Here is a 13277-nt window from a genome sequence, read left to right as displayed (position 1 = left end):
GCTTCAGGCAGGACGCTGCTCCAGCACAGTCTGTTGAAGCCCATGCTAGCAGCTCCTAAGAGTGTCGGGAGGATGAACACTGGGTATGAGGGCAGGGGAGACGCATGCGGACCCCACGCCAAAGCCCGCGGCGCTGGCCACACACCCAGTGCGCTCCGGCTCAGTCTCTGCCAGACTCATGGAGCAGCAACAGAGGGGCAAAACTGTCCCCCTGCCCCTCGTACCTGCGCATGCACCTGATGCTTCAATCACCCGGGAGGCAGAGTCATGTGGAAGAGGAGAACCCCTCAAAACACAGCCCCAGGCTCTTCATTTCCCACAGCATTGCTCGTGTCACACCGCAGCTGACCAGAAACTATGGCGAATCTGGCCATCCATGGGTCCTGCCCTAAACTCTTGTCCCCGTCTTTGGTTCGGGTGTGTCTGCAAGTGACCTGTACCCACTTTACTCTGGAAGGAGCCTGTAAGAGTCATCAGGAACTCTGGCCTTTGCCATTACAGGTAGATGGGCAGCACCATAAATGTGGAACATGAGCTTTATCTCAGTTTCGTTAGGAACAGCAGCTCCAATAAATTACAGTCCGAAAGCTGTCCCAATATTGCATAATCGTAAGTGGTATGGAGCCAAGTGTGAAAGCAATTAAAGAAGAGATCCTCTAACTGACTGCATATTACCAAAAAAGGACACACAATGGCTCTTTCTGATTCCTCAAGGGTGGTGCAAGGGCAGGCAAAGATCTAATCTGTTATTTAATCTGACTTCTTACCAGGAATATCTGCTTTGGCGTAGCTGAGATTGCATTCTTCTGCAATCACCTCGGACATATGAAACATGGGTCTCCGAACAATCGAAACCTGACTGTTTGCCATGCAGGTGCACTCTTTCAGAACATAGAATGTCCCAATGCCCAGCAGTTGGACACCCTGCAAACAGTGGAGGCAAAAAATAAGGACCAACTGTAAGCATCCAATGACTTGTCAGGGCATGGGGATGCTACCCTGTGCCTTGCCTTGCCCTGAGCCTACAAAGGCCAAGATGGGACACTGAGGAAACTTTGGAGAGAAAGCATGTACTCCAGGACTTTTTTGCTCTTTCTCCTCTGCTCTGCTCAAGGAAGCTATTGGGAAAAGTAAGCAGAGCCAACACCCCTGCCTTGGGCGTAATGGGAGGGGTTTCCAACAGGGACAAACCCTTAAAGAATTACCAGGGTATGGTCTTCCCCTTCTGGCAGTGGAGCTGAGAGAAAGCCCAGAAAGTGATTCACACTTTCTTCTCTCATTCGTGTCACAGGAAGGATCAGCAGCATCCTGCCATGTGACTGTTTCTGCTTTCAGAGCAGGGAAGTGATGGCATGGTGTTGTTCAGGCAAGGCAAGCTCTCAGGGTTTCACGAGGGGTGGAACAGCAGGCAAGACTTACCATGTCCTGTGCCAAGTGCTGTCTGATGCATTCCGACAAGCTATCCCAAACCATATGGATCTCTGGAAAGCAAGCAAAAGATGTGTCACACTCCAAGCTCACAACCCTTCAGCACACGCTGACCCAAGGAGATGAGTGAGGTGAAACGTGTTGCCACCCCAATTAAGAACATGTAAGGTGCTCTGCAGAAGATGTGGAACAGATGTCCACACCAGCGAGAGGATGGTGTGGTGCCCACAGAGGGCTCAGAGGTGCAGCAGACCCCCAGGGTCTCCCCTGCAGGGACCACTGTCAGCCCGCTCTGTGCTCCCCAACTCTGCATGGCCACCGTGGCTGGGATCTCCGGGCGGGCAATCACCTCTGCAAGGCAAGCGGCAACCCTTGGTGGCAGGTGCTTCCACCTGGGGAGTGGGCAGCAATGAGGGGGCAGAGGAAGGTCCTCAGGGAGAGCACCCAGGAGTCTTCGCTGCCAAACCGATCTCTGAGCCTGGAAGGGGTGATCAAACAGGGCTCAAGTTGCAACCTTCAGCCCCATCCAGTCCTCCTCAAAAGCCCCCGTGTTTCCACAGCAACTTTTGTAGCTCGTATTGTCTACAACACGCAGGAGATAACAAGCCTCACCACCAATGGTGAGATTCTTGAGTGTTGGAAACGCGTCTGGCCACAGGTTTTCCATCCTTGTCCCCCACTTCCTCTGGGTTAACTCCTGTAGCAGGCGGGTGAGAAGGAAACGTCTCCTCCACAATCTCCATCTGCTTCTTCTGCTTCACCCAAGGGACTCCAGCTCCATTCTGAAATGGAATGTCCGGCTGTGAACCCAGACCATGTCACAAAGAGGTTGCAAGGACCCGCCTTCTGCCCCCAGCTCCTGCCAGAGGGAGGGCAGATGTGGTGGGTGTTGTGGGGTGCTATCCCCACTTTACTGCCCACTCCCCAAGCAGAAGCGGAGGGCACTGAGAGCCTGGGGAGGGGGCGTCCTAGATGGGGGCTCAGCTTGTGAGGTCCAGATGTGCTGGTCAGCTCATCAGCCACAGCTGGAGAGGCTGTGCCACCACTGTTGGTGTGGGGCTGTGCACGCAGCGGCATTCCAGTTCCTAGGATACGGACAAGGCTCGGAGACTGATGCAGGCAGCTGCATCCCCAATCCCAAGACAACAGCAGGGCTCGGGGACCCCTTTGTGGGATTTCGCTTCATGTGGGAGAGCAGCTGGAGTGCGTGGAGCTCTGCCTGGGGATGGGTGATGAGCCAACTGGAAGCCTGAGGGCCAGGATGAAGGAGAAGACTGGGTTGGGTGTCAGTGTAAGCGGGTCTCTGCTGTAGGTTGCCCGATCAGGAGGAACAAGTGTGTGAGACCGACAAACAGCTAGAAGTAGCCTCACATTTGCAGGTCCTGGTCTTCAGGGGGACTGTGACCAGCCTGATATCTGCTGGAGGGACAACACAGCAGGGCATAAACAACCCAGGAGGTTCCAGAGAGCCTCAGTGACATCTTCCTGACATACGTGGTGGAGGAGCCAACAAAGAGCCGTGCTCTGCTGGAACTTGTACTGAGAAGCAAGGACGGGCTCATTGGGAGGGGTGATTAACGCTTGGGAAGGTTGTGCTGCCAGTCAGCGGGAGAGTTGTGGGACGAACCACTCTGTGCCCAGGCACAAAGCTCTACCAGGATGATAGCCAGTCCCCACTCAGGGGAAATCAGAGATTCAAACCAACCTAGCTGAATTACATGCAGAATCAACTCTAAGAAACTCAAAGCATTTGTGAGGACTCTTACAATGACAGTTAAAAGGAGACCAAGAGGAAGGCTCAAACAGAGCTACTTGTTGTTTACAGACACGAATTTATTAAGACACAGGCACAACTCGGTGCCGCAGCACAGGGTCCTGCTGCCAGGAGGCTGGGCTGGCGTCTCACCAGGGCACAATATTCCCTTCCCAGTCCAGGAAGGTGCCGGTGTCTTTCTCGGAGAGGGAGCAGAGCACCTTCAGCATCCCTCGCACGCTGTCGTCAACCGTCAAGGGAGGCTGCGGGGCGGAGGGAGAAACAGGGTTGTGTGCCCACGGTCTGGCTGATCTCTGCCCTAGAGCAGATCATTGCCCAGGGGTTCAAGGCTTTCTCGTGTGTGAGTGAGGAGAGGCTGGCACAGGATGAGAAAAATTCCCTGACTCTCATCTTCTTCCCTGATGTGCCTCCAGCTCAGGGCATTTCCCAACGAGCTCTTCTGGAGTCCAGCATCTCTGTGACCATTCAATCCATAGCTAGCTCCGTAATTCCCAAATAAAGAGGTTCTCCAGACACTGGCCAAAAGCTTACTTACCTTTTGTGACCCTGAGCCCCCCATGTCGGTTTGCACCCAGCCGGGGTGGAGAGCCACGCAGAGGACACCGTGCTCCCGGTACCCCAGGGACTGGCACTTGGTCAGCATGTTCAGAGCAGCCTGCGGGACACAGGGCAGGGACAGCGATGGGAGGGGAAGGGTGGCTGCAGGGGAACGCAGCTGGACCCCGCGGCAGGGACAGGGCATGGCAGGTGGAGCTCGCTCCCGGGGTCACATGGTGCTGCTGCACTATCCCCATGCAGACACCCAGCCCAGCCGAGGGCCCGTCCCAGCACATCCCTCTGAGGTGGGACTGGGGATGGGCAGGGGAATGTGGTGTGAGAGGGACCCCGTGACCAATAGGAGCTCAGTCACGGTGCGGAGAGGTGCAGGGACTGAGGGGGGGATTGGAAGGCCTGTGGGATTGCTTGGCGGGGGACAGCGTCTGGGCTCACACCCAGTGCAGCGTGGAGGTACCTTGCTGCAGCGATACGACAGAACTGGTGCACGATCGAATAGGTAGACATCCTTAATGGAGCCCCCAGAGCTGGACATGTTGACGATGGCTGCCTTGTTGCAGCTCAGCTCCGAGCCCGGGCTCCCCTGGGCAGCCTTCTTCAGCAAGGGCAGGAACGCCTGCCAGGAGAGCAGAGGAGATGGGGCCATGCACGGAGGTGGCACAGGGGCGAGGACCAGCTCCTTCCCCAACAGGCAACGCTGGCACCAGCACCGCAGCATCCTCCCTCCTCTTCCCACTGCCATAGCCCACCAGGCTCCAGCTCCTGAGCTCCAGCCTGCGGCTCCGTGAGCTTCTTGTTGGGCAAGAGCCCATCGGGCACCAGCGCAGAGCCAGGACCCTCACCCACCGGCCCCTCGTGCCCCCGGGACAGCCCAGCTCCGGTGGGGGTCTCACCTGGCTCAGCAGCATGGGCCCAATCGTGTTGGTGGTGTAGACCTGGGTCATGCTCTCCAGCGTCTCCGTATCAAGCGAATTCACCTTGGCAATTCCAGCGTTGTTGATGAGGAGGTTCAGCCCCGAGCCCCGCAGCTGCTCCCTGACTCTGGCTGCAGCCGCCTTGACGCTGGCGGGGTCGGTGACCTCTGCAGAGCCGACACAGGGCAGGTCGGTGCCCGTGTCCCCGTGGTGGCTTGGGGTCCCCTGTGTCCCCCCAGGGATGTGCCCTTGGGGCTGCCCATGGCAGCAGGGACGGCAGCACCCGGTGTCCCCGTGGGCACCGTCCCTTGGCACGGCTCCCTCCCGGCATGGGGCTCCCCGGGTGTGCGCAGCCAGGGGAACCGGGGCGAGGGACCCCCGCCTCGGGGCACCTACCGAGCCGGATGGTGACCAGGTTGGGGTGCTTGGAGGCCAAATTCTGCAGCTCCTGCAAGAGAGGGGACCGCGTGGGCACGGAGAGGCTGGAGGGGCTGCGCAGGGGCTCAGCCTTTCCCAGGCAAAGCCCACGTCGCTCCAGCTCCATCCCGGCACCGCCTCGCACCCAGCACCCTGCTCTGGCTGCCGTGCTCCCGTCGGATGGACTCCGTGGTCCCCGCACGCACCAGCTGCCACTGTCCCTGTGCCGCGAGTGCCCGGCTGCAGCTCCAGCCCTTTGCCAACCCCTTCTCTTCTCCCACCTGCTGCCCTGTCCCTCCGTCCCCAGCACAACCCGCTGCGTCCCAGCCCGGCCTCACCTGTGCTCGCTGTCCCTCGGGGTCCCGGCAAGCTGCAAAGACCCACTTGGGTGGGTTTGGCAGCCCCAGGAGATGCTGGACAAGCCCCAGGCCGATTCCCCGGTTGGCCCCAGTCACCAGAACGGAGCAGACGCGAAGCTCTCCCATCTTGCTTCACCTCTCGCTGCTCCAGTTCACGTTGTTTGTTCAGCTCCCTAATGCTCTTTTATAACATCTTTCATGGCCACCCCTCCCACTCAGGGGTTGCACAAACATGCTCTCCAGGTACAAACTCTGCAGCTCTTCGAACTCTAGGACAAAGTTCCTGGCTGGGAGCCAGCCTTCGTTACCGAAGGGCAAAAAGATCTTGGGTTTTTCACGCAAATTGAGATGACCTGGGGAAACCCGGCCACATAACCCAGGAGGTACGGGCCAGCCTGACCAGGGCAGTCTGCTGTGGGTGAGGAGGGAGGGGGCAGCACATGGGAGGGACGTGGGATGCCGCAGGGCTTGGGTGAGTGTGACAGCTTCCCAGCCCCTGCGGGCTCAACAGGCTTTCCACAGTGTACCAGGTTGTGCGTCAGATGTCCACGAGCAGACATTCTCCACCTTGTTCTTCCCTCTTCCAAGCCAATTCCTAATCTAAACAAAAGAAAAAAGGAAGGATCTTTGTGTAGAAACAGCTGCAAAGCTGCGGGAAGTTGTGCTGTGGAAGATCGGTTTAAGCACAAATTGTTTAAAACGGCGAAGATAGCTCCAGGTGGTCAGTCAGAACCGGGATCAACCAGAGAAGGTCTTCACCTAATTCAGCAATAAAATGAACGTGCCCCCACGATGTGAACAGCCCCTGTGACTGCGGTGCAAGGCAGAAGGACTCGAAGAGCGTAGTTAGGTGGTTGTTTCCCCAGAGACGGTGTCTTAAAGTGTTCGCGTCTGACTGTGCTGGCTCCTGGTGCGAGTACAACCGGGAGCCTCAGCGCGCGAGGACCAAGCATCTCTTGTGCAGCCATAAATTCCTTGAACACAAAGGGCAAACACAGCGAAGTTCTTCTCAGCAGTAGACACCACGTGACCAGAAGGGAGTGGAGTCATGGTTTAATTCAGCTCAGGCTGCAAACCCACGAGGTGAGGACAGACCAGTGCTCGTTTCATCGTGCTTAACACCCTCACCTGCTAAACCTGGTCCTTCCTTTCTGGATAATGCTGGTTTAACGGGAACCATTCCAGCCATGGCATGCTTTCCAGCGGACGCTGCGTGACCCGCTGGAGCTCTCCTCCACTGTGATTTTTGCCCTGGCAGACGTGGTGAACTTGGCCAGCATCCGAGGGGCCGTGCGGGCTGTGGGGTCTCATCTGAAGGACCAAGGCTTGAACCTACTCGTCAACAATGCGGGTGTCAGCTTGCACACCACGCTGCGCTCCCTGGATTCGCAGGAGATGCTCTCCGCCTTCGCCACCAACGTGGTCAGGCCACTCCTGGTTGCCAAGGTACATGTGGACCTTTTGGGATTCTCCTGCCTGGGGAGATGCTCCCTACGGCAAAGGTGCCCTCAGCCACATGGGTTCTTGCTCTCTCACATGATGGGGGCAAGGCCAGGACCGTGGCTCTCCCCTGCCTGCCAGAGGAGCAGGGAGGCTGAGAGGTGGCTCAGCCCAGCCCAGCATCTCCTATGCTTTGCTCCTCCCCAGCTGGAGCTCCTGCCTGTCCCGGGCTGGCTGCGCCGGCTCGCACCTTCCCCGAGGAAGGGAAAGGCTGGAGCCAGACCCATCCCTGGGGCATCCTCCCCATCCCCTGCCCTGCTGCCGGGGGGTCTGTCCTGCTGCTCGCCCATGGTCTGCGACAGAGACCTCCAGGGCGGTCCTCGGGCTCAGGGCTGGTCACGCATTAACAGAACGTGGCTGTCTTTGTGCCAGGAGTTCCTGCCGCTGCTGGAGAAGGCGGCGAAGGGCGCGGGGAAGCGGGGGCTGAGCTGCAGCAGGGCCGCGGTCATCAACGTCTCCACCAAACTGGGCTCCATCGGGCTGTGCCTCGGGGTGCCGGAGGCCCCCATGTACCCGTACCGTGCCAGCAAGGTGAGGGGCCAGGGGAGGTGCGGGGGATGCTCTGCTGTGCCCCGTGCCCGTGGAGGGGAGCCCGTGGGGCACCCACCTGCCCCAGGCCACCCAGCCCCTGCCTGCTTCTCCCAAGCGCGAGCACGGAGAACGAGACCAGCAGCACCCGGGGCTGAGCCTTCCAGGCGGTTGTGCCGACGTTTCACCCCGGGGCAGAGGCCCACTTCCCACCTCCACAGCCCTTTTCTGGCTGGCAAATGCCAGCCCAGGCCCCGAGTCACGCTGGCACGGCGGTGCCTCTTCCAGGCTGCCCAGAACATGGTGACCCGGTGCCTGGCTGCAGAGCTGCGAGACCAGGGCATCTTGTGCGCGGCCATCCATCCTGGCTGGGTGAAGACCGACATGGGGACGGAGAAGGTACTGGGCTGCGCAGGGGAGGGTCAGCAGGACCCCTGCTGTACCCCTGGCTCTCGGGGAGGGCAGGGGATGTTGTGGGACGTGCTGGGCTGCCAGGACCGTCTCCCGCGGCCAAGCAGGCAGGGAGCAGGCAGCAAGCTGCAACGTGCCAAGTGCAGGGGAGAGCCAGCCCTGTCTCCCCACTCCAGCACGGAGAGCAGAGGGGCGGCAAGGAGGAAAAATGACCCCGTGAGCACCCCGGGTGCTGCTCCCCGGGCTGTGCGCCCTCCAGTCCGCTCAAGCCCAGCTGCTTTCCGTGCCGGTGGTGGCCGTGGCAGTGACTCTGCGCCGCGTCCTCTCCTGCAGGCACCCCTGATGGCAGAGCACAGCGTGCGGGGGCATCCTGACCGTGTTGGCCGGCCTCTCGCAGGACACCTCCGGAGCCTTCCTCGACTGGGAAGGGAACAGCCTGCCCTGGTGACGGACCGACGGACGGATGGACGGATGGCGCCTCTGGCCCCTGCCGCAGCCTCCCGCTTGCCGGCTCACCCCTCCGAGTGCTCAGCCCACTGTCCCTCAGCCTGCCCGGGCTGCCGGGGAGAGGGGAAGGGCACGGGAAGCAGCTTCTCTCCCCCTCCCCACCCCATGTGCGGCCCTGCAGCCCCCCTGTACCCCCCGCCTCTGTAAATGCCGGGACCTGACTCCTCTCTGCTCCATCTCTGCAGCCCCAGCCTCAACCCCCCGGCCCAGCCCGGCGCACGCTCCCCGTGCACGGCCCAAACGCCGAGCGTCCGTCTGTCCTGCCTGCGACCCAGCACCTCCCGGCCGAGGGGAGAGGGCGGCTGGTCCCTGTGGCCCCCAGCCCCGCGGCACCCCAGGCTGAGCACAGCCCTGCGGGTGCTTGGGACGCTCACCAGCCCCGAGATGCGCCGGCATCTCCCTCCTCCCGGGAGAGGGGCTCTGCCCCGGCCCCAGGCGGTGGTCGCGGTGGCACAGGACCCGCAGGCTGTCACGCCTGGGGACCCCCGTGGCAGCCGTGGGCCGGGCACGGCCACAGCCCGGGGTGAGGAGCGGGGCTGCGCAGCAGAGCTGTGGCTCTGGGCAGGGCTTTATTGAGGACATGGGGCAGGGGGGACCACGGCACAGGGTCCTGCTGCCAGGAGGCCGGGCTGGCGTCTCACCAGGGCACGACATTCCCTTCCCAGTCCAGGAAGGTGCCGGTGTCCTTCTCGGAGAGGGAGCAGAGCACCTTCAGCATCCCTCGCACGCTGTCGTCAACCGTCAAGGGGGGCTGCAGGGCGGAGGGAGGAACAGGGTTGTGTGCCCACGGTCTGGCTGATCTCTGCCCTGGAGCAGATCATTGCCCAGGGGTTCAAGGCTTTCTCGTGTGTGAGTGAGGAGAGGCTGGGACAGGATGGGAAGAAATCCCCTTCTCTCCTCTGCTTCCCTGATGTGCCTCCAGCTCAGGGCATTTCCCAACGAGCTCTCCTGGAGTCCAGCATCTCTGTGACCATTCAATCCATGGCAAGCTCCACATTCCCGAAGAAAGAGGTTCTCCAGACACTGGCCAAAAGCTTTCTTACCTTTTGTGACCCTGAGCCCCCCATGTCGGTTTGCACCCAGCCAGGGTGGAGAGCCACGCAGAGGACACCGTGCTCCCGGTACCCCAGGGACTGGCACTTGGTCAGCATGTTCAGGGCAGCCTGCGGGACACAGGGCAGGGACAGCGGTGGGAGGGGAAGTGGATGCGGGGGGACGCATCCAGACCACGTGGCAGGGACAGGGCAGGGGAATGTGGTGTGAGAGGGGACCCAGTGACCGGCGGGAGCTCAGTCACGGTGCGGAGAGGTGCAGGGACTGAGGGGGGGATTGGAAGGCCTGTGGGATTGCTTGGTGGGGGACAGCGTCTGGGCTCACACCCAGCGCAGCGTGGCGGTACCTTGCTGCAGCGATACGAGACAGCTGGTATCTGATCGAATAGAGTGGCTTCCTTAACGGAGCCCCCAGAGCTGGACATGTTGACGATGGCTGCCTTGTTGCAGCTCAGCGCTGAGCCCGGGCTCCCCTGGGCAGCCTTCTTCAGCAAGGGCAGGAACGCCTGCCAGGAGAGCAGAGGAGATGGGGCCATGCACGGAGGTGGCACAGGGGCGAGGACCAGCTCCTTCCCCAACAGGCAACGCTGGCACCAGCACCGCAGCATCCTCCCTCCTCTTCCCACTGCCACAGCCCACCAGGCTCCAGCTCCTGAGCTCCAGCCCGCGGCTCCGTGAGCTTCTTGTTGGGCAAGAGCCCATCGGGCACCAGCGCAGAGCCAGGACCCTCACCCACCGGCCCCTCGTGCCCCCGGGACAGCCCAGCTCCGGTGAGGGTCTCACCTGGCTCAGCAGCATGGGCCCAATCGCGTTGGTGGTGTAGACCTGGGTCATGCTCTCCAGCATCTCCGTATCAAGGGTGTTGCATATCAGCATTGCAGCGTTGTTGATGAGGAGGTTCAGCCCCGAGCCCCCCAGCTGCTCCCCGACTCTGGCTGCAGCCGCCTTGACGCTGGCGGGGTCGGTGACTTCTGCAGAGCCGACACAGGGCAGGTCGGTGCCCGTGTCCCCGTGGTGGCTTGGGGTCCCCTGTGTCCCCCCAGGGACATGCCCTCGGGGCTGCCCATGGCAGCAGGGACGGCAGCACCCGGTGTCCCCGTGGGCACCGTCCCTCAGCACGGCTCCCTCCTGGCATGGGGCTCCCCGGGTGTGCGCAGCCAGGGGAACCGGGGCGAGGGACCCCCGCCTCGGGGCACCTACCGAGCCGGATGGTGACCAGGTTGGGGTGCTTGGAGGCCAAATTCTGCAGCTCCTGCAAGAAAGGGGACCGCATGGGCACGGAGAGGCTGGAGGGGCTGCGCAGGGGCTCAGCCTTTCCCAGGCAAAGCCCACGTCGCTCCGGCTCCATCCCGGCACCGCCTCGCACCCAGCACCCTGCTCTGGCTGCCGTGCTCCCGTCGGATGGACTCCGTGGTCCCCGCACGCACCGGCTGCCACTGTCCCTGTGCTGCGAGTGCCCGGCTGCAGCTCCAGCCCTTTGCCAACCCCTTCTCTTCTCCCACCTGCTGCCCTGTCCCTCCGTCCCCAGCACAACCCGCTGCGTCCCAGCCCGGCCTCACCTGCGCCCGCTGTCCCTCGGGGTCCCGGCAAGCTGCAAAGACCCACTTGGGTGGGTTTGGCAGCCCCAGGAGATGCTGGACAAGCCCCAGGCCGATTCCCCGGTTGGCCCCAGTCACCAGAACGGAGCAGACGCGAAGCTCTCCCATCTTGCTTCACCTCTCGCTGCTCCAGCTCACATTGTTTGTTCAGCTCCCTAATGCTCTTTTATAACATCTTTCATGGCCACCCTTCCCACTCAGGGCTTGCACAAACATGCTCTCCATGTACAACCTCTACACCTCTTCAAACTCTAGGACAAAGTTCCTGGCTGGGAGCCAGCCTTCGTTACCGAAGGGCAAAAAGATCTTGGGTTTTTCACGCAAATTGGGATGACCTGGGGAAACCCGGCCACATAACCCAGGAGGTACGGGCCAGCCTGACCAGGGCAGTCTGCTGTGGGTGAGGAGGGAGGAGGCAGCACATGGGAGGGACGTGGGATGCCGCAGGGCTTGGGTGAGTGTGGCAGCTTCCCAGCCCCTGCGGGCTCAACAGGCTTTCCACAGTGTACCAGGTTGTGCGTCAGATGTCCACGAGCAGACATTCTCCACCTTGTTCTTCCCTCTTCCAAGCCAATTCCTATTCACTGTTTGTCCCATTGACAACCCAGGTAGTGGAGCAAGCCCAGTGTAGTCTACGGCCAGAAGGAAACGGACCTGCATGGCCTGCACATCACCACACCATCCCTTGGGGTGCACTCTTAGGTTGAGCAGTCCCTCTGCCCAGAGCTTTGGAGGACTCAGGTGCCTGGGGCATTCTCCTGCAAAGGCAAATGCCTTGGTCAAAGCCCCATTCCCCACATTGCCCCTAGGCATGGGGCACTGACAGCTCTGTGCCAGCACCAGTGAAGCCCGGCGGTGCCCAGTACCTCAAGTGAGGCATTACAGATTTGCAGGGCTGGGACTGGTGTGCATGCACGTCATGTTCCACAGGAATCTCTTGTCAACCTCTCACTTTTGAGTGCCGAGTCCCAGAGCCATTGCATGAGCTGCTAGGCAGCAATGGAGACGCCAACGCTGCTGACGTGTCTGTCACCTTCTCCCTGGGATGTCTTGGCAGTAGCATCAACCAGAGTTACTTTCTCCTGGCTGCAGAGCCAAGCGAGCCCTCGTGCTCCCCCTCCCTGCTCCGGGGCACCTTCCCCAAGCCCGGTCAGGGGAACACGGCTAGGTTGAGGATGTCCATTTGGTGGTCCAGCTCTGCCGTTATCAGCCCCACAGCTGCTTCTGACTCCACCCTGCTCTGACTCTCCGGCATCCTCGTGTCTCTGTGCCTCTCTGCGCCTTGCGTGGCACGGTCCAGCGGCACGAGGGATCCAGCCGTCCGCCCCTGCCTGCCCTCACCGGGCTCTCCCCAGGCCGTGGCTTGGGCAGCCACCGCACAAGGTGGGTGAGCGGGTTTCGTCAAGGCAGTGCAGACCCCATCTAGATCTGGAGGTCATGCTTTTGAGAAGCATTCTCATCGACAGTGACCAGTTCTTTCCCAAGTATGTTAAAAATGAACTGAATGCATATAAACCATTTCTTTTCCAAAAAACACATGCTTAGCAGTGTTTTAAGGGCATTTTTTGCAAGTAGCAACATGCCACAAATCACAGGAGAAAACTTCTCCGATTTGTTTTTTCTAGGCTCCTAGTCTTGACATGTTGTCACCATGTACCTGTTGGAGAGACAACTGAATTTTGCACATCCCATAACAGCATCTCAGCACGAAACGCTGAATCCTCTCACCACGCCCACTCTGGCATGCCCGTCTCCCCCCAGCTTGACGGGGTTCTGTAATTCCCCCTTACCCTGGCACACGCTGGCTGGCGACAGCCCCAGCCTCTCTTCTGCACCCATAGCAAGCTTTGTCAGCAGATGTCCATTTGCTTTCATAGAATGCTTTGGGTTGGAAGGGACCTTCAGAGGTCATCTAGCCCAACCCCCCTGCAGTGAGCAGGGACATCTTCAACCACACCAGAGCGCCGTCCAACCTGGACTTGAATGTTTCCAGGGTTGGGGCATCGACCACCTCTCTGGGCAACCTGTGCCAGAGTTTCACCACCCTCATGGTAAAAAATTTCTTCCTTATATCCAGTCTAAATCTCCTCTCTCTTAGTTTAAAGCCATTTCTCCTCATCCTATCGCAACAAGCCCTGCTGAAAATGTTTTCCCCATCTTTCCTACAGGCCCCTTCAGGCACTGGCAGCTGCTCTAAGGCCTGCCCTCAGCCTTCTCCAGGCTGAACAGCCTCA

At 60.4% G+C, this 13277-nt stretch overlaps 3 protein-coding genes across 3 annotated transcripts; 1 reads left to right on the top strand and 2 right to left on the bottom strand.

The window, feature by feature from the left end:
* Nucleotides 1-3231: 3231 nt before the first annotated feature.
* On the bottom strand, nucleotides 3232-5596 carry LOC104328607 (C-signal). The gene is made up of 6 exons (XM_075433680.1): nucleotides 5427-5596; nucleotides 5068-5119; nucleotides 4651-4838; nucleotides 4215-4373; nucleotides 3738-3857; nucleotides 3232-3444 (listed from the first exon to the last, which is right to left on the bottom strand). Exons 1-6 carry the CDS (start codon nucleotides 5571-5573, stop codon nucleotides 3331-3333), a joined length of 780 nt encoding a protein of 259 aa, XP_075289795.1. The 5' UTR covers nucleotides 5574-5596; the 3' UTR covers nucleotides 3232-3330.
* A 307-nt stretch (nucleotides 5597-5903) lies between these two features.
* LOC142362805 (C-signal-like) lies at nucleotides 5904-8334 on the top strand. The gene is given in 7 exon segments (XM_075433422.1): nucleotides 5904-5919; nucleotides 6412-6530; nucleotides 6633-6893; nucleotides 7320-7478; nucleotides 7764-7874; nucleotides 8220-8249; nucleotides 8251-8334. Coding segments are annotated over 7 exon segments (780 nt in total).
* A 609-nt stretch (nucleotides 8335-8943) lies between these two features.
* LOC142362852 (C-signal-like) lies at nucleotides 8944-11168 on the bottom strand. Its single transcript, XM_075433679.1, has 6 exons — nucleotides 11005-11168; nucleotides 10646-10697; nucleotides 10229-10416; nucleotides 9793-9951; nucleotides 9437-9556; nucleotides 8944-9144 (listed from the first exon to the last, which is right to left on the bottom strand). Exons 1-6 carry the CDS (start codon nucleotides 11149-11151, stop codon nucleotides 9031-9033), a joined length of 780 nt encoding a protein of 259 aa, XP_075289794.1. The 5' UTR covers nucleotides 11152-11168; the 3' UTR covers nucleotides 8944-9030.
* Nucleotides 11169-13277: the final 2109 nt, after the last annotated feature.

This window comes from Opisthocomus hoazin, chromosome 12 (assembly GCF_030867145.1).
Source record: "Opisthocomus hoazin isolate bOpiHoa1 chromosome 12, bOpiHoa1.hap1, whole genome shotgun sequence".
In the NCBI taxonomy this organism is placed as follows: domain Eukaryota; kingdom Metazoa; phylum Chordata; class Aves; order Opisthocomiformes; family Opisthocomidae; genus Opisthocomus; species Opisthocomus hoazin.
Note: the sequence above shows the minus strand (reverse complement) of the source record. Positions and strands in the feature narration are given on the sequence as shown.